We start from the raw sequence: 23171 nt of genomic DNA, 5'->3' as shown, positions 1-23171 counted from the left end.
TAGGAGGCTCATAGTTTGCGTCCAGAGTACTGCATGGCTAAACACTGTAAAGTTAGTAAAGCCTTTTAAGCTATAGTTAGCTATGAAGCTTTTCTCTCTTGCCTTACACAAAGATCTTATTGTAATTCACTCTTGTGCTGCTATATGAATTTTTGTATATGTTGTATATGTTCTTCAGGATGAACTCACAAAGGATCCATCTATTTCATAGAAAGAGCATTTTTAAAACATATTGGCACTAAATTAATACTGATACAATTTCTCATCATGTAATTGTGTACATTACTGTAAACAGTGTAGGCATGAAGGCCTAGGGCTGGATATCAGAACTTAATGATGTTTTTATGTTTTCAGTATGTACAATATGAGATTTATTCAGTTTGGTCCCAAGCTACAATGAAACCCTGCAGGAGTTGTCTGGCTCGTAGTTTTTAGTCATCAATTAAATAACTTAATTTGAGCTTTTCCGGCCATATTCTCGGCTACATTCACAACAAAATGCAGGTGTTTCCTGCCTTGGTAACAGCTGCATGTTTCTCTCCTTGTACTTCCTCAAGTCATTCTTGCGGTTTTTGGAAAGCTTGGAGCGGCTCTTACTTTTCTTTTCTTTTTTTACGAGATTTAAAGGAAAGTTTCTCTTCTCCCTGCTGGAAGTACCTGAGGCTAAAAGACAGTGTTACAACCCTGCTGAGTTTCGGGTTGATTTAGCAACTGCCTGTGAATGAACCATGACAAACCCTTTTAACCGCATGTAATCTTCTGACTTAGTTTTATTACTTTGACTATTTTATGTGTTCTTTTCGTTTAAAAAGGAAATTAAATATCTTCAGTTCTTTTGTAACTGCAAAAACCAAAGAGTCCCTATGGGAATCAATGAATTAATCTCCCATACCACATTATATTCATCTTGCTTGGATGCTAACACATATGTTTTTCTCCATATGAAATACTGAACTTTTGCTTCCTGCACAGATCTGAGCTCATGACACGAGTGGCCTCTATGAAGGAAAAGTGGTTCAGCGCTGTTGCTCTGGCTGTGCAGCGCAGGACCCTGATAAAAGAACAACTGAGCCAGTGGAGGGTCTACCATCATGGCTCAAAACATCTGTGGAAGCTGCTGAGGGATGTGGACCCTCTGCTGCCTCCTGCTGGCCACGCTCTGTGTACGCCGCTGCAGCTTCGGAGCTGCACGGATGATCATCAGGTTAGCATAGTTTAGATTTTAATTACTGTTGCAAAAAACAAAGTTTTAACAAATTAAAGACTATCATTTCTCCCCATATTTGTTCAAGTGTGTTGAAGAGACTCTGGATCTGCATTCTACTGTGTACACTCAAACTTTGGAGGCTGGCAAACAGTTGTGTGAAAGTATGAAAGAGTCTGAGTGTCAGAGTCAACTGCAGTCAGAGCTCCAGGACATAGAGAAGGTCTGGACACGTACCACCTCTCTGCTGGTGAAAAGAAGAGCCTCGATTAACACAACTGTTCAGGTAACAGCCATATTTCCAACCCTCTTATTTATTATTTACACCACACGTTAATGTTTTACAGTGAACCACACTTTCTCAATTTTACATTATAATTTTTTTTTATTGGAAGGAGGGACTACATATCACTTTGTTGACAAATGGTGAAAAGTTCAGGTTAATTTCCCAAAGTTTCTGATAACTATATGAGCTCAGTAAAGCAGTAAACAAAAAATATGTTTACTGATCTATATAAATCAAACAAACTGTGGTAGTGCTGCAAATATATCTTGAATGAATTTAACTGAGATTAAAGGACGGCATGATACAAATTCAATGTGCACTGTCCTATCGACAGTAAACACAACCAAGCAACCTTATTGACTTCCCGAAATGTCCATGGCGTCAATTTTGTCTTAGTGTTTGAAGGGGATATATCATGCTTTCTATATTTTCTGTTATTTTTAAGCTGTTTTTCCAAAACTTGAACTGACTGTTTAAAAAAAAAAGCTCTCTGCAATTCAAAAGACAGGGCTCCAACCTGCTCTGAATGCTTCATTTTCAGTTTTATCAGATTGTTGTTAGCCTTTGTTGCTAAGGTTGTTCCGTGGGTTGTTTGCGTTGTTCACTGTCACATTTTGGATCAGATTTCGGTTTCCAAGTAAAGAACGAGAAAAGGAAGTATAATTCCACTACTACTGTTTGTTGATGTGGGCTCATATAGAAAGGGGCCTTAAAGAGACAGGAGCTGAAACGGCCTGTTTCAGACAGATGTTGAACTAAGGGGCTTCATAAAGAGCCAGTATAAGATAAAAAAGGAGTTTTTTTTAAACTTTGAATCATGCAGAGATATTCCTGCAGAGCCCAGACCTTGAAATGTGCATGATATGCTTCCTTTAACTAAATGGGGGAAAACAACTAAATTAAAAGCTGTACAGCTGTTATTTCTTTATCTGATACAATTTATCAGCGTATAAAGGAGAAGAGCTTTGAACTGACAAAAGCCAAAAGAAGAGCATGTGTTAAAGCATTAACTTGGGAGTAGTGGGGGTGTCAGCTTTGCATGACCCATATCCAGGACCAACTCCCACTTCATTACACACACAGACACACACACACACACACACACAGAGGGGACCTGGTGTGTTGCCCTGGCACTCAGCTCATGCCAAGAGGGGATGAAAGAGTGGCTCGAATCTATCTATGATCCACATCCAGAGACAGCTGGTTACCACCATCCCTCTCATTCCATCACTGCTCAGTACAGTTCCCATATATCGTACAGTAAGACACTGAGAGGCAGATAATCTAGTAAAAATATAAAAAATACAATTTAAGGAGTACACAATTTAAGGAGTAGACACAGAGGTTGTTCATTGTTTTCACGGCTGTGGAAAGAAAAGGAGAAATCTACATAATTTTCCAGGCTGACAAACACTGATTATACTCGGCTGACATGGCTGATGTTTTGGTAGATTCCTAGTAGCTTCTTTTGGCTGCGAGCTATGATGGATCACCGCTGTCTGAAAACACAGAAGGGCTCCCCGGCTTCGTTAAAACACTGGGTTGTTTTGGCACGCAGCAAGGTCAGGGATAGTTGTGTTAACCCCTTTAAGCTCAACAGGAAAAGGAAATCCCTTCGAGCACCGTGTCAAAAATCACACAGAGAGCAACATTAACGCTCCACAGAGGAACTGACAACAAGAGTTATATGCAGATCGAGTTAATGAAGATTTGTAGGGATAGATTGTTGGTTTGTTCATCTTAATTCTTGACTTACTGAGTTACTTCTTGCTTTGATTGACTTCAAACACTTGTATGTGGCAGTTTGTGAGCTTCTGGGAATATTAAAAAATGAAAAATGGAATGCAGAAATCAGCCACACCATTTATGATTGATCTTTTCCTGTTTAATCCGATATAAATCAGTGATTCTCAATGAATATACTGTAAAAAATGTTATAGTACTTTAGGTATTTACGGTTAAACAATGCAGGTTATAATGTGTCAGGTGTTTGTTTGACTTCTTGTTATGTATTCTGCTGTTTATGTAGAAGTGGACACAAAGTCAGGACGAGATAACCAACATCACATCTGAACTGGATGAACTGAAGATCAGGCTGAATCAGAAGCTGCCTGAAAGCCCAGAGGACTCTAAGGAGGAGACAATCATTCAGGTGATTAGAGCATGAGTGTGTGTTTGTGTTCATATTGAAACACAGGGCAGAAAAATCACTATGTCTACACACCATTTATCTATTATAGGGGTGAAAGTAAGTTTCTTAAACTACTTTTTAAAGACACTCGTGACATTTTGAGTAACTCATAAACTTGCCTTTCACTAAAACGATCCATGTTTGTTGTAAATTGGTGACTCTGTTGCTGTATAGCACTAGTAACTAACTACTATCTACACTACTAATAACACTACTGTACATTGAGTGATAGTAAACCATTTACATTATTCACAGCCAAGAAACTAATCTGCTGTTAATAAGTAGAGATTTAACAAAAAAAAAAAAGAATTTAATTGATGTCACTGTTACTCTCAAAGTTTAATCATAATGTGTGACTTGGCATGTTTTTTTTTCATTTTTATTTAAGGCGTTCTTCCACTAACTTCACTGCACTATATTGAAACAAGAAAAGTTGTTCAAAACAGTATTTGTTGTAGTAAATTATACGTAAATTAGCTTGCACAAGTCCACAAGCCCACAAGTCCTTTTTTTCATCACTTTAAACAGCAGTCAGGAGGTACTTTAACTACTGTATAATGTTACAGTATTGTTGTGTATGCAAACACCAGAGCAAATCATTTAACAGGAGACCAATCAGACTGTCTACCAAAAACGCTCAAAACCGGCATGTAAAGCAACAACTACGTTTTTTTGACATCATCATTATGAGACCTGACAGTACTTGTCATGAAAAAAAAAATCTATTATTCTGCAAGAGGAAAATTGCAATGGAAGCATTTTTTCTCATAGTGTAAGACAATGAAGTATAAAAAAGTCATTAATCTGCCGGAAGAAAACCCGAGCTGGTCAGAAAACTGGCCAAAGTTTCCCCCACCCCTCAACTCCATCATTAGTATCTACCCCCCATCCCAGCAGTGCGCCTCTGAATTTACCCCCCCCCCCCTTTCCCTTATTTAATACCCCCCACGCTTTCACTCCCCTCCCCCTTTTCTACCCCCTTCACCCTCCCCCTGTCCCGTCCACAGCCCTTTAATCTGGACGGTCAGAGCGAACGAGTGCAAGAAACGGGCTACAACAGAAGCGTGTGCGCACAGCTTGTTCATGGCTGTCTGACTAGGTGTTTTAAGTGTGTGTGTGTGTGGTTTTTTTTCCATGTGTGTATGTTATGCAGAAGACGGACCTCTCTCTGCAGTGTTTGGCCAGCAAATTGAGAGAACTGGCCACCATGAAGACGGACCTGTCCCAGTACGTTGTGGCCGGTGACTCGGCTCTGCTGGAGCAGCAGCTGGAGCAACTCCATGGGCAGTGGGAAGAGCTGTGTATGAAGGTGAGAACTTTAAAAAAAAAAAAAAAAAAAAAGAAATGCAGAGGGAGAGAGGGAGAGAGAAAGAGAGGAAGAGGCCATAAAATAAAGTAGAGAAAGTGGGAAGATTTCAGTAGGTGCAGGTGCAGTGAAGAGAGAGAGAGAGAGGGCTGGAGAGGGGGGGTAACTTGCTACCAGTGGTTTCTTGGCGGTGACCAACAGCACAAAGCCTCTGCACCACTGGGACTGAACAAACACACACACACACACACACACACACACACACACACACACACACACACACACACACACACTTGTTTGATAAAAGAGACAGCATCTGTAGGTTCATGGAGGGAAAACTACTACACATTGTCCTTTTGTTAAAACTTTAAAAGCTACAAGACAAATTCATTCTTAATATTTCCTACTTTTAGTCTTTTAGTCTTTTTTTGTTTTGTTTTTCAAATGATCTTTTCTCTGCTTGTATCACATTACAAAGGAAATCTAAAGCCTTATGCTGTTTATTCAAATGTTTCGAAATAGCCCTTTAACTGCTTTCAGGTTTTAATTAGCTCCTGACTTGACTAGCTGAGTAAACACATGAAACCGTGACAACAGAGCAGAGCTGGTAGTTCTCTAACTGCATAAGGGGTGGAAGTAGCTGAGCCGTATACGCACACAGGATCAAATTCCTACAGTTAAGTCTTTTGGCTTAAACACAAACGCGCTCTTGTTCTTGAGAACGGTTAGGACATACTCTGGACATTTCTGACAGTTATTCTGGTTATGCGATAATTTGCACTCGTGCTAATTGGGTCCTCAGCTCAACTGGATGCTTCCACCTGCTCCTGTTTTGGCAGGAGTTACTAGAGGCAGCTACAACAGCCGCTGTGTACTATCATCAGGGGGTTTTATTGTTGATGTTTTGGCTTCTGTACATAGCTCTCTTTATGTTACCTTTACAACCACAGTAACTGATCATCCCAACCAATTCATTTCACTTAAATTTGTCCCAACATAAATCAGCAACATAAACACCCTGTAAACCAGAGGATTTCTTCCAGGAAAGACCCACCAGCCAATAAGTGTTAATAATAGTAAATACAACAGCTTATATGCATTTGTTTTCATATATAAGTTTCATATAAACATTATAAACTGTCACTATTGCATAATGTACTTTTTACATAAAGTTTTTGCTCATTTGTGAAATTGGATTGAAAACATATTAAGTGAGGTTATTTGAGAAAGCACAAACCCACTAAGCAGGCAAGATTTTTCATTTGTATTCATCCCTGTCATGGCCGGGGGGCATGAATCCGAGCCACAGCAGCTTCCTCCGCACGCCAGTTAACAGGTTGTAGGTGGGGGAAGCCACTGGAATGGGTCCGACGAGCAGATGGCCTGGCTGGGCCAAAGGGATTCAGGGGACAGGCTCTATTGTTCCAGGGGGGAAGCACAAAAGTCCTCACTGGGTGACGGCGGCTCACAATGCACCCTAAATACTCCAGAGTCCAAAAGGCCCAGCAGCGTCAGTACATTAAAACCAGAGCAGGGCTAATTTAAATCAAATAAATGCCACTGAACAGTAAAATATAGCCGGTTCTAAACAGGCCCCCCTTTTAACCTTAATAAAGATCATCAGCCCCTCCTCAGCTGTGTAATGGGATGTTAAGCTGTCATTAGGAAAATGGGCCTTGTTAATTTTATCAAACAGCCAGACTCTCTTCAGGATCTCTCTCAATTCAGTCGATTACTGAGATTACCGTGACAGATTAAATGTTCCTACTGCTTCCATTTAATTCATTTGAATCTGTTTTTCTCACTTATATTTGAAATCTTTTGTAAAAACAAGTAATTTTATACTTTAGGTGTCAACTTACAACTGTTTTACCAGCTTATGTGCTTTGCACCATACTCAACATCTAGAAAATGCACTGTTGTGTATTAAAATTAAGTCTCCAATTCCTGGATACATACCTGAAGTACCTTATTAAATAACCATCATCAAAACTTGACTGGCATTTCAAGTCAAAATCTACTGGCACTACAGTTGCTGTTTGCTTACTTGCCTGCAGCATGTTTGAGGTTTTACAGAAACTTTATATATATATATATATATATATATATATATATATATATATATATATATATATATATATATATATATATATATATATATATATATATATATATATATATATATATATATATATATTATATATATATATATATATATATATATATATATATATATATATATATATATATATATATTATATATATATATATATATATATATATATATATATATATATATATATATATATATATATATATATATATATATATATATATATATATATATATATATATTATATATATATTATATATATATATATAATATATATATATATATATATATATATATATATATATAATATATATATATATATATATATATATATATATAATATATATATAATATATATATATATATTATATATATATATTATATATATATATATATATATATATATATATATATATATATATATATATATATATATATATATATATATATATATATATTATATATATATATTATATATATATATATATATATATATATATATATATATATATATATATATATATATATATATATATATATATATATATATATATATATATATATATATATATATATATATATATATATATATATATATAATGTTCTTTTCATAAAATTCAATTAAAGATGATCATTGGGTTTTTTCTTTCTTTTTTAACTGAGATGTCTTCATACTGTAAGCCATTTTCAAGGGTCTTTTTTTTTACTATTTTAACTTCCTATCAGGCATCACAAAATGGCCTGAAAGCACTGGACCTAAAATAAAAAGGTTACTGTTCCTGAACCCTTTTCATTATATTCATAACCGTGGTTTCATTCAGGTAAATCTTTTACATTTAAAAGGTCAGAATGAATCTAAGTGATCCTAAAAATAATTCCATCAAGGCTAGTGTCTCACAGTGGGACAGTGAATGGAACACACTCTAGTCTGTTTTTATAACTGCAGTTTAGCCGACACCACAGGTGTCCTGTGGCACTATAAAGACCTTATTCCTTTTAAAGTGAAGTATGTTAATGACCCTCAAAATTACAGCTCACAAAATGAAATCATCGTACTGAGTTCTCTTTCAGGCTTCACGTGAGGCAAAAGTCGCTAAATGCCACTTTTACCACTTTGACTCTTCCCAGGTTTCCTTGCGCAGGCAGGAAATCGCAGACCGCCTTAATGCCTGGAACATCTTTAACGACAAGAACAAAGAGTTCTGTGATTGGCTGACTCAGATGGAGAACAAGGTGTGCCACAGTGGAGATCTGAGCATCGAAGAAATGGTGGAAAAGCTGAAGAAGGTACGAGATCTAAGGAAACATCTGCTCAGCAAATGCACACAGGGGAACATAATGTATTCATACTTAAATGTGGGACACTACAATATTTTCATACTACTCAAAAAAAATTTAAAAAGTTCACCCTGTGTTCTCCCACAATGAACCAGGGCATGGACACCACTTGTGTAGGCATGATTGAAATCTAAACATGCATCTTGCTTTTTATAGCAGATGGTGGCCTGGAAAGGAAAGGCCGCATGCCCTTTGTTCATACACAACAGTTGTCCTTTCAGTGACTGAAAGCCTTTTGTACCTTCCCTTCTCATCATGAAGCATGCTCATTTAGTCAACAAGATAATAACGGGCTTGAACATCGCAGGATATTTGTTTTAGGCTGCGAGATGAGATGAGAAGATTAGCGGCACTTGATGGTAGCTTTGATTATTTTAATAGCTGGAGATGTCACTTCCTGGTGATAACTGACTGCTCCAAAGCATGTTAATAGGTGCATCCTTGCCTCCCTTTTTAGTTTGAACTAAAATACACTTTTTTAAAGTTGCACTAGACAGGATCATTAAAAAAAAACTCATTTCAACTCACTTCTCATCCATTTGATCACAGATTGACCAGATCAGTGAACTACAGCCTGCTATTTACTAGTTTAAAGTTTTGGTGAAATATTATGTCTCACTGCTATTTGAAACCGCACTTGAAATGTGCTCATATTATCCAGGGATTTACTCATATTTTCCATAATAACACCGCTGAAAATCAGCATATGAAACTAGCACGCTTAATACTTAATGTTATTTTTGAGTTTCCCCTGCCTTTTGTTGCTCAGGACATGAAGCGTGAAAGCGGCATAATCCTCCTGTCATGTCACGCCTCTTTAGGATTGCATGGAGGAAATCAATTTGTTCAGTGAGAATAAGAGCCACCTGAAGCAGCTGGGAGAGCAGCTGCTGTTAGCCAGCGACGAGGCCAAGCAGACCCAGGTCCACGGCTCGCTGCAGGAGGTCAACCACCGTTGGCACAACCTCTTCAACCACATCGAGGGCAGGTGAGTGAAACCTATGATGATACAGAGGATGCGTGGTGGAGTTTGGTCACCCACGTACTGTAGATGCAGGTGTGTACTTGTATCAAACAAGCACTGAAGGAAATAATATAATGTGTATAGCAGCTTTCAAAGGCACACAATAGTACATTTTAGCCTTCCGCACAAGCACCTTTCACAACGAAGCCACTCCACATTAAAAAAGCATCATTAAGCACTGAAAGGCTTTAATTGGGAGCCTTTAATTAAACAATAGTTCGAATGTGGATCCATCCACCTGCTGTTGTGTTAGCTGTGCTCTGCAGCTGTCAGGAATACACAGCTTCTAATGTACAACGCAGACTGTAGGTTAAGCCTCTGAGATGATGAACTGTTACTGCCCCCGACACCCCCCCACCACCACCTACCCCCACCCCCGCAGACAGATGGACAATCCTGTGGAAGAGCAGGAGATACTTCAACCATAACCCCCCCCTTACAACCACCAACACTACTACCAAGAAAAGCTCAATCTCAGACAGTACCATATGTCCCTGTGTCCACATTGACCCCTCAGTTTTCTAGGCTGTCACAGTGGGATGATGTGGGGAAGGGGAGGCTGGGAGGAGGAGAAGGGGGGAGTAGTCTGTCGGCATGCATTAAATCAGTGATTCTCAAAGCGGGGCACCCTTAACAATTCCAGGGGCAGATTTTAGGGAACACACATGGCAAGACGGGGAATATTAGAGCTGAATGGGAGAAGGGAGAAGAAGACCACCTGACTTAAACGTTCAGCAGACACAGAGGAACATTATCACATTGGGATGATTGATTTATTTTAGCCAACTAAGTCCAATGTTTGCACTTGTTTAAATTCTAGTTGAGACTCCATCAACTGAGATAAATATCTGTTAGGCTGCTAAACGTTTGACTCTCTTCACCGGCTTCTTGCTAGCTTTGTCTTTCTGTCTTTTAGTTCTGGGCAAGTAGCCAACTGTGGGTTTATCCAGGATTGTTTTACTACTACCGCCTGCCTGCTGTTGCTACTGTAGAAACTGGGTGCATTAAAGGAATGAAACTGACTTACACAGTAAATGTGTGGCCTTTTATATCCAAAACAATGAGCTAAGAAGCTCAACTGAGCTAAAGGGGTTGGATTGTAACATTGTCAGTGAAAGCAGACAATGCTACCATTTCAAAGTTTAGCTTTTAGCTTTGAAGTTTCCTCTTTACACATGCAGCAGACATGGAATGGCATAACATTCATTTGGAGTCATTTTTGGCCACCTGGTCAATTTAAATCCAAGTTTCATTCTCTGTTTTGCTCAGTTTTGGTCTCCACCAACTCCTGAGGGAAATATCTGACCATTTAGCTGCTAAATGCTCAACAATGTTCACCAGGTTGCTGCTAACTCTGCTAAACCATTTGGTGCTAGGTAGGTACAGTATAGTGTACAGTGAATTTATCATAGCTTTCTTACTGAAAATGGTGCAGACCACAACAATGATCTTAAAGACTGTTTTAAAAAAGCTCTTTAAATTTAAGGCAAACCTCATATTTGGAGGATTTTCCATTTTCCAATTGGAGAAAGTCCACTTTCTTACATTTGTAATGGTGCAGGATATTTAAAAACATGCACTCTGTAGTCTAATGGATGTTGTAATTCTTAGATGTACTTTAAGTCAGACCATAATTATGTTAAAGTAAATGGCAGAATCCCAGAAACACTCAAAACCACCCATACTATAAAGTGCTAGATAATTATAGTGAAAAGAATAAATGTCAGTAGTTAAATCTCAGGGTAACTTCAAGCCCTCCTACGGCCGGCTGTACTTTGTTAACTTGTCCGCCAACCATACATCCTCACTTATCCTCCAGCTCTTTTTTACCCCTTTTCTCCATCCATTCTCCCCTTTTTTCCTCAGCATGGACCCCTGACCGGGTTTTGTGTCTTTGTTGGGCCTCCACATGAAGCTGCTGGCCTTTGTTAAGCTGTCAGAGGTAGAGAGGGGGTGAAAGGGAGAGAGAGACAATTTAGTTGACAAGGATGGTTGTATCTGCAGAGGGGAAGAGTATTTCCTGGACAGTATTCACAATGGCTTTACTGTACTGTGTTTATTACACAACCATTAAACACAAAGCCTGAAACATGGACCTGAACTACAAACTTCCACATTATGTGCAAACTTTGGCCACAAGGGCTAAGGCATTGCATGAAACTTAATACTGGTGCCAATACACAAAAACTTTCTCTACCTTCATTCCTGATTTTCTTTTTCGACAAACCTCCTTTTACATTGTTTAATATCTTGACCAAAATTAGCTAATTTACAGTATGATTTAAATTGAAAATACTGAACTGTTTTAGACACTCTGTTACAGACACATTTTGGTCAGTATTCGCTCAATATGACCAATGACAGAGAACAAAACGGGACTTTTTGGGGGGTTTTGGTTCCATGAAATTTGTTACAAATAATCATGGTCCTCTGGCAATGAACCCTAATAACTTTGGTGATCCCCTGACAACCTTTTCTTCTAGTGCTCATCAGGTCAAATTGGCCAATACTGTGGTTCATGACTTGATCTGTGTGGATAGACTCTTAGCGTTCTACATATAACTAAAGAAACCAATTAAGAACTCAAATGTTTAAGTTAACACCAGAAGCTGTAGAAGAACTTTCCTTGAATTAGAAAGTGTTGAATCAAACTAAATAAAGATGAATATTCTTCAGAGTAGATTTTATGCCAGTTTTTGACATATTAATGACATTTTGGTAGGTAGTGGAAATGTATTGAGGCCCCAGTACTCATTACATTACATTAATATAACCTTCTCCAATGGCATACAAGGACCTAAATGTAATCTTTGCTATAATCTGAAACCAATATAAACCAATCCCTTTTAGAAGTATGAATAATCTAAAATGACACTCTGAAGTGTAAAACTCAAACCAGTCCTCATAGGAACAGACCTGAAAGCACACTCACTCATCTTCAATCACCCAGTGTCCGGCATCTGTTGGGCCCCTTTCATACATTTACCAGCCTGCCACTTACACTCAGAGCTGTTTTTAGAGCTTATTATTTTGGTGGAGAGCGTCTCCCTCTCAGCCCTGACAGGCCCTGCTGGACCTCAACAGAAGAGGAAGGATCAAATGGGGAAATTGACTCAAACTCCCAAAAGGGGCACACTTCGGGCTTTTAAGCTTCCGAAGAGAGCTTTTATTGTGCCAAGCGTTGCTACGACACCAGTCAGTGTGTCTATGGGTGCGTGTGTGTGTGCGCTCACGAGAGGCTCCGTCGCCATGGTGACTTTGGAAGTTCTAGTGTGAGACACCTGAGAGCAAGACCCCTGATCACACAGAGCAGTTTTTGCAGGTTTCAAAACGCAAGGTGCACCGTACTGTCTTTTATGTTGAAGAACAGCTTGCTGTGCTTTTATCTGATTGGACGATGGGGGAGAAAGAGCTAATGTGATGAAGTTTTTCAACATAAAATGTTCAACAATGTGAAAGCAGAGAGCAAAAAGCTTCACTCTCATTGAAAACTAATACAGAAAGCCACTCCAGGCTGCTTAAAAGAGCTCTGTCTGAAAAAAGGAAAAGAAAGAAACTATAGCTGACTTTCCTTTAACTTACTTTCATTTTTTGTCTTTCTTTGCTTTTTTGCTCTCTTTACACATTTTTTCCTTTCTTTCTTATGTCAACTTTTTAATTATTTTTCTTTATATATATTTTCTTTGTCTTTATCATCTTTTTATCTTTTCTCTCTATATTTTTATTTCTTTTTGCATTTTTCCTTTCTTTGTGTTTTTTGTTTATCTATTTCTTTTTTCTTTGATTTCCTACAGTATATGATCTGAGAGATCTGAATGTAAACCATCCAGATCTCTCAGCATATAGCAGCACATCAAAACATGTATTTAGTCCCTAGAGAAAATAACATTTACCACATAAAATCGTTGCTTTGGACAGTTTTATACATCAGCTGTGTGTGTGTGTGTGTGTGTGTGTGTTTAGGGTGAAGAAGCTGAAGGAGACCCTGGTGACGATGCAGCAGCTGGATAAGAACATGAGTAACCTCCGCTCGTGGCTTTCCCGCATCGAGGCCGAACTGTCCCGACCGATCACCTACAGCGTCTGTCACCACCAGGAGATCCAGAGGAGGCTGGCAGAGCAGCAGGTATTTAATATAGCTGTTTGTTCCTGTCCTGCTCAGCCACTCTGTCAATATCTTTTTATTAGTTTGTCTTTATTTAATTTGTTTATCTGTTTCTCTTCATTCTATCTCAGTTTTTTTCAGTTGTGTTGCCTCCTTTATTTCTATATATCCTGTTTATTTTTACAGTATTGTTTCATTTTAAATATGTATTCCTTCACCCACTTTTTTAGTTTTCCTGGTTCCCTTTCATTCTTTTTTGTCTCTTTTATGATTAATAATTCATATTGATCTGTCCTTTGTTTAATTTTGGGGAGTGGTGGTCTCATGCGGTGCCCCCCTTGTGTCCGCGGACTGACTTTTAGCACATGATCGCACTGCTGTGCACTGATGCAATGCCTGTCCTCGTGTCTGTCCAGGAACTGCAGAGGGACATCGAGAAGCACACGGAGGGCGTAGCGTCCGTCCTCAGTCTGTGTGATGTTTTGCTGCGGGATGAAGACGCTGCAGGCGGCGTCGAGGCGGAGAGCGACTCCCTGCAGGAGACCAGCCACAGTCTGGACCAACGCTGGAGGACCATCTGTGCCATGGCTCTGGACAGGAGGCTCAGGTGGGAAGAAAACAGACAGTGCATAACCTAATCCTTACATGCTAACAGGTTTTTGAAAATGTCAAACAATAAGAGAACTTTAGGGTCTTTGGCTATCACTGTAATTAATGCTATTACTACTGTATATATTATTTTGTGCACATCTGATCAATCTGCAAGCAAGAATCTGAGCTCATTTTGTTATTCTTAATCAAATGAATCACTCATTTTGATTAAGATCAGAGTCACTACTACAGGTGATAAATAAATAGCAATATGACAGAATAACTGCCACAGTGGACTTTAACTCCAGCTTGATGTCCCCTCGTAGGATCGAGGAGACGTGGAGACTGTGGTGCAAGTTCCTCGACGACTACTCTCGCTTCGAGGATTGGCTGAAGATGGCCGAGCGCACCGCAGCAAACCCCAACTCCGGAGACGTTCTTTACACCGTCGCCAAGGAAGAGCTCAAGAAGTTCGAGGTCAGTTGTGAAGCTGGAGGAGAAATAATATGTATAATAAATAGCTTTGTTTTGTTGGCTTGTTTTTTTCTTCAATAAAATGTGTGACTGAGTTATTTCTGCTTTTAAGACATTTAAGTCTCAGAAGACTTAAACTAAAGAAAAACTCTCCTTAAAGTGTCTAGAAATCAGTCTCCACTCCTTAAAATATGTTTAATAATTGTCATGAAGCTCATTTACATTTCTTTTCCTCAATTTGCTTTGTGACATCTGTTCATTTAGGGAGGAAAAGAAACTCACTACAATGTAACAGAAACACATTTATGAATCAAACTAGTTGATTTGATATTACGGAATCTGATTATTTTCATATAAGACATGTATATAAACTCAGTAAAATGGTGTAAAATTCCCCAAACGTCCTTCCTTCCATCAGTCCAACCAAAAGTCCAAAAGAAGAAACCTGAAAACCAGGAATCAGTGAATTTGCAGTTTTTTGCTGTAAAAATGACTTACTTGACCATCTAATCAACTTATCGTTTGAGCTCTATTTGATATTATAAGAGGAACATTGAATCAAACTCAACTAAAGAACATGTAATGTCATTAACAACAGACTTTGTTTATAGACTTACTAGTTGGAGCCATGATCTTTCAACTCTAAATCTGGGCTCCATCCCTTCTTTTTTCTCTCTTCTTTAGAGTTTCCAAAGGCAGGTTAACGAGCGGCTCACCCAGCTAGAACTGGTGAACAACCAGTACCGCCGCCTGGCCAGGGAGAACCGCACCGACCGCGCCAGCCAGCTCAAAGCCATGGTCCACCAAGGCAACCGGCGCTGGGACACACTGCACCGCAGAGTGGCCGCCATCCTCCGCAGGCTCAAGGTACATTACAGGACAGACGAGATGACTCAGTGTGCCTGTTTAAAATGTATGAGACCAGTAATGAGGGTCTAATCATCATCATATAGTCATCACCACGGCTTCCTGTTTGTATTCCTCTTCCAGCATTTTTTGCCCACACTAAGGCCCTAAAATGGCATCATGCATGTGACAAAGCAAAAGATTGTCAGATAAATTGGTGCCTATGTGTGTCACATACAGTATGCACTTATATATTTAAAGCAGAAAGTGATAAATGTGTTCAATCTAAGACTAAAAGGGCAATTTTTTTTCACTTTATCATTATTTAAAAAAATAAATAAATAAAATGTGAAAACAAAGTTGGATAATTATGTCAAAGCACCATTTTTTATAAGAATCTTTTGATTAGTGTGTGAAATGTACAATCCCAGTATGAATACCTTTTGAAGAATTGACAGAGCAGAATCACCCAGCTGGATATTTGTTTGATATTATTCTCCACAGTCACTGTTCACATCGCTCCCATTTGCTTTTATGTCTTATTTCCAACTAATAATCTTAATGTCACAGTCTATAGGCGATGACCTGATGTGGAACCTCTCCATTTCTCTGCTACATTTAAAACGTGCCTGTGTTTCCTGCTTTCCGTCCTCTTCAACCTCTCTTCATATCATCTTCTCTGTCAGTATTTCACCAGCCAGAGGGAAGACTTCGAAGGCACCAGAGAGAGCATGCTGGTGTGGCTGACGGAGCTGGACCTGCAGCTCACCAATGTCGAGCACTTTTCAGAGAGCGACGTCCATCACAAGATACAGCAGCTCAACGTGAGGGAGCAGCTCACACACACTCACCGCACAAAGCACACACTCGCTAGTCATTTTAGTGTGAGGAAAAAGCTCTATTTTAAGCCTTAATATCTTTTGGAGGAGAAATGATTTATTAGGACTTAATTATTATTTCTCTTGGTGCTCACATCTTACAGCTATTAGAACTGAATGTTAGGAGGGTTAAATCACTGGCTTCAATGTGGGTCATTTCATTTACTAGTACCCTGTCTTCTAAAACTTTTAGTTGTTTGGTTTATTTTGGTTTCTTCTCTGCCCGTCCGACCCTGCAGAGTTTCCAGAAGGAGATCACCCTGAACACGGAGCGGATTGATGGGCTGATTGTGTTTGGAGAGGGTCTGATCCAGAGGAGCTCGCCACAGGACGCGGCGTTGATAGAGGACGAGCTGGAAGAGCTGCACTCCTACTGCCAGGAGGTTTTCAGCAGGCTGGTCCGCTTCCACCAGCGCCTCAGCCAGCCCCCGGTGAGCCGGAACATCCAGTCCACCATTTAGACTTTAATTCATTTTTCAGTTCTCTTCCTTTTCACAAGATGCAGTTGTGATTCACTTCATACCTAGTTCTGCAGATCCAGTGAATTGCAGGAGTTGGGTTTGTGTCACTTTACATTTTAAGCTAACCATAATCTTAATTGTGATGTTAACTTAATACTTTCAGTTCAGAACTTTCAAAATCTATCAGTCAAAATTAAACCAAACCATCATCAACAGAAAAGTACATTAAAGTTACCCTTTAATGACCTCTAGTAGCTATGGAGCAAAGTTTTATGAGTGAGTCTCCAGTTTGTTTGTATTAGTGCAAGAATGTGGACAGCACAATTTACATTAGGGCTTAAAGAACATGATTATTTGCATTTCTCATTAATCTGTCAGTTATTTTCTTGATGTATGTATTTTTTGTCCCGACCAACATATTAAAACCCAGACACATTCAGTTTTTCTATCATAGAGTACTAAAGAAGCCAGAAAATAGTCACATTTAAGAAGGTGGAACGGTGTGACTCACTGAATATAAACTTTGCTCCACAAGGTGCTTTTAAAGCGCAATCCACCCTGTTGGCTTTCATGGGCAATAACAATAACTGTTTCTTCTCCGTAGATCATCGCAGAAGAACCCGAGCTCTCCAGCACTTCCTTTTCTTTGGAGTCGAGCTTGGAGCTGATAGGCCGACTGAGGCTCGGGCGGAGCCAAGGAAGCCTCCCGGCCACACCCACCCACCTGCTGACCCCTCCCCTGGAGCGTTCGGGGCGGGAGACGCCGGTGAGCGTGGACTCCCTGCCGCTGGAGTGGGACCACACCGGAGACGTAGGAGGGTCATCGTCACATGAGGATGATGAGGAGGAGGATGGCCAAGAGGAAGAGGGAGCTTACTTCAGTGCACTATCAGGTAGAGTTTCTAAGCTCACAGAAAAACCTGTGTGGTATTTTAACAGCAAAGGTTCACACACACTCACATTTCCTAGTTATTAATGCTTTAAGGGTTTCAAAAAGTTGTGATATTGACAGTGAGTGTTCTAATGGACACCTAGTCGGGAAAAATAGGAAAAAAATGTAGTGAATCAGTCTTCATCAAAAAGGACCACCATACATAAGGCCTCCTTTTTTTATCAAATACTATTAGGAACTAAATCAGGAACACTTCCTCTCCCTGTTATCATTCTCCACCACATTTAATTAAGAAACCATGACCATTATTTAAAAAACAGCTCTCTATGACATATGACTTGCAGCCTTGGTGCATGATAAGCTATAATATAAAAATCCACAGTGTTGTTCTTTAGTAGTTTAATGCTGCATTGTGGTGATGTTTCAGTGGATGTTGCAGAGGAGACAGGCAGATTAGAGAAGCCAGGGACTGAAACCACTTCCTAACAGTAGGAGTTTAGATGTCTGCAGTGAAACGTACTGCTGACTTCAGTAAAAATATGAGAAAACTGCTGAAAATGTTTTGTGTCATGTTTGTGTCATTTTTACGAAATACCTTTCTCGTTACAAAGAAGAAGTTTTCTCATAATGTGTTTTTTTTATTGTAACAAACACATCCTCAGTGAAAAATGTGCCTCACATTTTCTCGAGATAATATCAAAAATATTTCTGGGTTACCGGAAAAGTTCCTGCAGTGGAAACTTTAAAAAAAAGAAGTTTTATTCTTGTAGCCATAACAAAATGAATGTAACAACTGTCTGATTTAATGGAAAATTCATAGATGTTGAAGCCAAAAATTGACAAACCACAAATAAGATACACACAAACACATGCATATCAAACCATGGTCACTTTTAGGGGACATTATAAAACTTATCCTAACCCAAACCCTAACCACTGACCCAAAAATCTGATTTTTTTCCAAACTGAGGACACAGTTTTTGTCCCAAATTGGTCAAGCTGTCCCCATTTCACTGGTCCTAAGTCTGAAATATGTCCCCAGAAGTAGCCTAGGACAGATCACACACTCACAGACATCCATACACCTCTGGTCTGACCCCTCTCTCCTCCCAGACGAGGAGTTGACTGAGAACCGGGAGGAACTTGTCGAAGCCCCTGAGGCCCTACAAGCCTCCTCTCTGGGTAGGCATCAGAACATCTTCACTGTGGCATGCTTTATAAACCCGCTCATCTCTCCTCACGGCACACTTAGTTTCCAGCAGCTCACGTATCACTTGCACTTAACTGCCTGTCGTGCGGCCGCTGCTCTCATATTTTGCTTCCTGTAGCTGCGGTTTGGACAACGCTTCAATTTCCAACATTTTTTCTTTTGACACATTTTTTATTGAGCAATTATTCTTCGTTTTAGACATGCTGTGATACATAACTGGCTCAAAGGATATAATTAAAGGTAAAAGGACTCTGTTGGTATTTTTTTAGTGTATTTCATTAGATTTTATACACAGTAGAACTGCAACTGGAATTTAAACAGCACTGCGCCTTCACATACAGCTGGTCTGATTTAGTTAGTCTGGATCTTTGTCTTATTATTATCAGCCTTTGCGTGTATTTTTCCACATATACATCATTTGTGTGTCCAACCCCCCCCCCCCCCCCCCCCCCACCTCCTGTTTTTCCACCAGTCCAATCTGTTTTGTTACTGTCAGCTCCTTCTTCCTCCTCCAACATCCTCTTTCATCCTCCTTAATTTGCCTGTCATCTCTCTCTCTGTGGTTTTTCTTTCTCCCCCTTACTTGTGACCTTCCTCTTTACTTCACGTCTCCGCTTGTTGTCATGTTTGTAACAACCATAAATAAACAAGACCCGTCATTGAGGAAAATCAGCCACCTTCACTGGCTCCAAAGATGAATTTATGTTTGAGAGCAGGTAGCATTGTGAGGGAAATGTGATTTAATGCTTTACAGCACAAAACAAGAAGAAGTTGGCCTTTATTTTCTTTACTGTCATCTAATTTGTTACTTTTAATTTTACAAATGAGTGAAAACATTGCTTGGCTTAAGCTTGCCCTGCTTGGATCTTGGTGCCACAATCTCTCTGCTTCAGATCAAAATGTGCAAAATATGTGATATGAAGTTAAAACCACCACACACACAAGCACAAGCATTTTAACATGCTCTGGGTTGGCAGTTTTTTGCTTTGCTGGTATTTTTTTTACCTGGCTTGATTTCTGCCGGCTTTGGGCTGGAATTCATTCTGCAGAAAGTTCTGCAGCTTTTTCAATGTTTTTTTTTTTTAAGCACCTGCATGTTTCCTCAAAAGGCATCAATTCAGTTTATAATGGTAAACTGTGCGGTATTTCCTTGTATTTGTTGAATGAGTTTTTATCGTCCAAAATCAAGCAAAGACAATGGCAAAAAATGTTCAGGATTTGTTGCAGAATCTAAAAACTTCCACCAAGAAACAGTCAGAAGCAACAGTTCCTAAGCTGAGAACCATCATGTAATCATGTAATGGTTTATTATCAGTCAGTACATTTAGGAGATGGTTTGACTTTGTGTTTCTGCTCCAGTTTCAGGCAGTTCTCCAAGATGGCGGTCACCAGGAGATCCAGAAGAGTCTCTCCAGCTGGATGTGGAGGGCCACGCTCAGGCTCCACCCGCCTACACCAGCACCCCTCAGAAGCCGGGCTATGTACGTTTTAAAAATATATATATAAAAGAGTTTGTTTTTTAAAATAGTGTATTTGCTGCTCCCGCCGTGACGTCAGTACTAACTGTGTTTATTTTGTCTCCAGTTACATCTCATGTCTCAGTGCAGCAGCAGCATCGAGAAAGTTAAAAGAGCCTCGCTGTTTCTGGATGACGAGGAGCAGCCGGAGGAGTTTGGTCTAAGAGGATTGTCCACCTCAGACAAACAGTCAGGTGAGAGAGACGTGTCAAACATGATTTAACTAACTGCAGATACTGTGAACAAAGATGAATGAAAACCAGAGGATAAATCAAACAATATGCAATTTTAAATAAAATAAAGTTTAAAATAGTAGCTTACAGATGTATGTGGTGTAAATGACATTTTAACTGCAAAGAAACAACGCAGTGCAACACTAGATACCTTGTCATCATGTTTGATTTGATTTTGTTTACTTGTTTGCAAAAGATACAACTATATACATAGAAACAACACAAAGTGATGGAGAGGTGCAAATAAGTCTTAGTCTGTAGCAGCCGATAACGTAATAACGACCAATAACATAAGAATCTTTTTGCCTGTTTATTGATGTAATAAGCCAGTAACGTAATAAAAGACCTGAACCAATAACATACTATCTTATTAGGTTATTGGCTGGTAGAAATTATGATGTTGATAATTACGTTATTGTACTAGAAGTCGATAATGTAATTATTATGACAGACCTACATACAGAAAAAAGAAGCAAAGAGCAGCATAAAGATGAGAGAACACAACATAGAAGATTATTACTTACTAATGGGTATTTTACAAAGATAACAGCATAACATTGCAGAGAGAGAAACTTTAACAAGTAGGTTACAGCTTTAATGGAATAGCTGGTGTTTAATCTTTCTGTTGTATGGCACAGTGAGTTATTCAGTGATAGTCATGCAGATCCTGAGACAGACTTATTCCAGCCTGTCAGACAAGAGTAAAAGCAGCAAATGAATTTTAAACCACATCACAGAATTCAAAAGTAAACCATCTAAGAGGAGAACTGAGCATCACTAATACACTAGAATGAATGAATAAGAGTTTTGTGTTTTGGTTTAAAATCATCACCTGGCCACATTTGCTGCTGTTCATTTCTATCTGATACACGGTCAGCTTGGAAATGGACAGTCCTGATGATCATTTGCAAAAAACTATGGATGGTGAGTTTCCTGTATCAAACCTCTGTCACATAGATACAGTATTGTACATTAGTGATTGTTGCCGCTCTCTCAGGTGTGATTGAACGCTGGGAGCTGCATCAGGCTCAGTCCAGGACCGACCTGGACGCCGGCCCCGAGGAGCCTCAGAAACTCGCAACTGATCTCGATGACATCACTTCCTGGTTAGAAAACGTGATCCCGGAGCTAGACCGCCTCCAGCAGTCCGACCCAGCAGCCAGTATTGATGACATGGCAGCCAGAGCTAAAGAGCTTAAGGTGATAATTAAGAGCAAACACAACAGTTCTCATGATAAATCTTCAGTTTGCTCACACACAGTATATTCATAGGTATATTACTGATGACTGTCTCTCTTGTAGGAGATGCATAAGACGTTTGCTCGCTACAAGTCTATCATGCTGTCTGTCAACCTGCGAGCTCCGGAAGCCCCAGAGCTACAGGAGAGGATGGCTGCTATGAACAGAGACTGGAGCAGAGCCTGTACAGGCCTCCAGCAGTGGGACAACAGTCTGAGGAAGACTCTGATGTGCTGCCAGGTGAGAAGAAAAACCAAGTATCCTATTAAACATCCAAAAACAGTTCAGCCCTGAGTCTGGAGGTGTTATGAGTTAGGAATGACTTGGAAAAAGGTAATGCTCTTACTTTAATAATGCTGGAGTTAGTGTACAGATACAACTGAAATGGATTAGGTTAAAAGATATTTGAATTAATCTCATTAATAAGGTTGGTAAAGTCATGTTGTCCTCTGTACCAAAACAGATTCTCACTGTCATTATCACACAGTAAAAATAACCTTTATCCTTCATCATGCAGGAGTTCCATGAAACCCTCCACTCTCTGCTGCTGTGGCTGGCCCACGCAGAGAGCAGACGCTACGCAGTGGACATCAGTCATCCAGAAACATCCGTCAAAGCCCTCCAACAACACTGCAACACGCTCACAGTAAGCACATAGCCTTGCTTTGTTACTCCTATAATGCAGGCTTCTAAATCAAGTATTATTTGAGGAGAAAACTCTTTCTGATGTGTGTGTGTGTGTGTGTGTGTGTGTGGTCTGCAGGATCTGCAGGAGGAGCTGCGGGGCAGGCAGGCTCAGCAAGCCTCCCTCCAGGGTCTGTGGTCTCAGCTCCAGCCTGAGGAGGGGGCAGAGGACAGCGACGAGGCCAGGGAGAAGCTCTATGTGACAGGCAGCAAACTGAAGCTGCTCCTGAGGCAGGTGACGAGGGACCTGAGCAGCCTGCAGAAACGTCTGGTAAACATCAAAACATCAGATTTTTAAAAAATGTACCCAAGTGATGTCTAACATTGTGGATTAAGTTTTTTTTATTTTTTATTACGTACTATAAAGTGTTTTATAGACGTCATGAACTGAGTGCTAAGGCATCTTTCCTCCTTTATCTGTTGAAGCTTGGATTGTAACTCATTTATATGTTACCTTGGACAAAGGCGTCTGTCATTTAATTTGATTTGGACATTTCATTTTAGTACAGACAAAAAAAGGACATTGGAGCCTTTTTTCTTTTGGCAAGGACAAAAATATAATGTTGTTTTCACTTTAAT

At 39.5% G+C, this 23171-nt stretch overlaps 1 protein-coding gene across 10 annotated transcripts in view; it reads left to right on the top strand.

The window, feature by feature from the left end:
- Positions 1-23171, top strand: part of LOC133997536 (nesprin-2) — an 83836-nt gene that overhangs the window by 59761 nt on the left and 904 nt on the right. For 9 of the 10 annotated variants that reach the window (XM_062437158.1, XM_062437165.1, XM_062437164.1 and 6 more), the window contains 20 exons: positions 973-1204; positions 1293-1490; positions 3520-3642; positions 4835-4990; positions 8229-8387; positions 9260-9426; positions 13426-13588; positions 13984-14174; positions 14485-14635; positions 15317-15499; positions 16165-16302; positions 16596-16787; positions 17422-17710; positions 18823-18891; positions 20279-20400; positions 20504-20630; positions 21667-21869; positions 21972-22148; positions 22426-22554; positions 22672-22863. In XM_062437158.1, coding sequence (XP_062293142.1) covers positions 973-1204; positions 1293-1490; positions 3520-3642; positions 4835-4990; positions 8229-8387; positions 9260-9426; positions 13426-13588; positions 13984-14174; positions 14485-14635; positions 15317-15499; positions 16165-16302; positions 16596-16787; positions 17422-17710; positions 18823-18891; positions 20279-20400; positions 20504-20630; positions 21667-21869; positions 21972-22148; positions 22426-22554; positions 22672-22863 — 3361 coding nt within the window. The remainder of the gene's footprint in view (positions 1-972; positions 1205-1292; positions 1491-3519; positions 3643-4834; positions 4991-8228; positions 8388-9259; positions 9427-13425; positions 13589-13983; positions 14175-14484; positions 14636-15316; positions 15500-16164; positions 16303-16595; positions 16788-17421; positions 17711-18822; positions 18892-20278; positions 20401-20503; positions 20631-21666; positions 21870-21971; positions 22149-22425; positions 22555-22671; positions 22864-23171) is intronic. The other variant, XM_062437162.1, reaches the window with a different exon arrangement.

The sequence above is a fragment of the Scomber scombrus genome, chromosome 17, assembly GCF_963691925.1.
Source record: "Scomber scombrus chromosome 17, fScoSco1.1, whole genome shotgun sequence".
Taxonomy (NCBI): domain Eukaryota; kingdom Metazoa; phylum Chordata; class Actinopteri; order Scombriformes; family Scombridae; genus Scomber; species Scomber scombrus.
The sequence above is the reverse complement of the archived record's forward strand: the minus strand, read 5'-3'. Positions and strand labels throughout refer to the sequence as shown.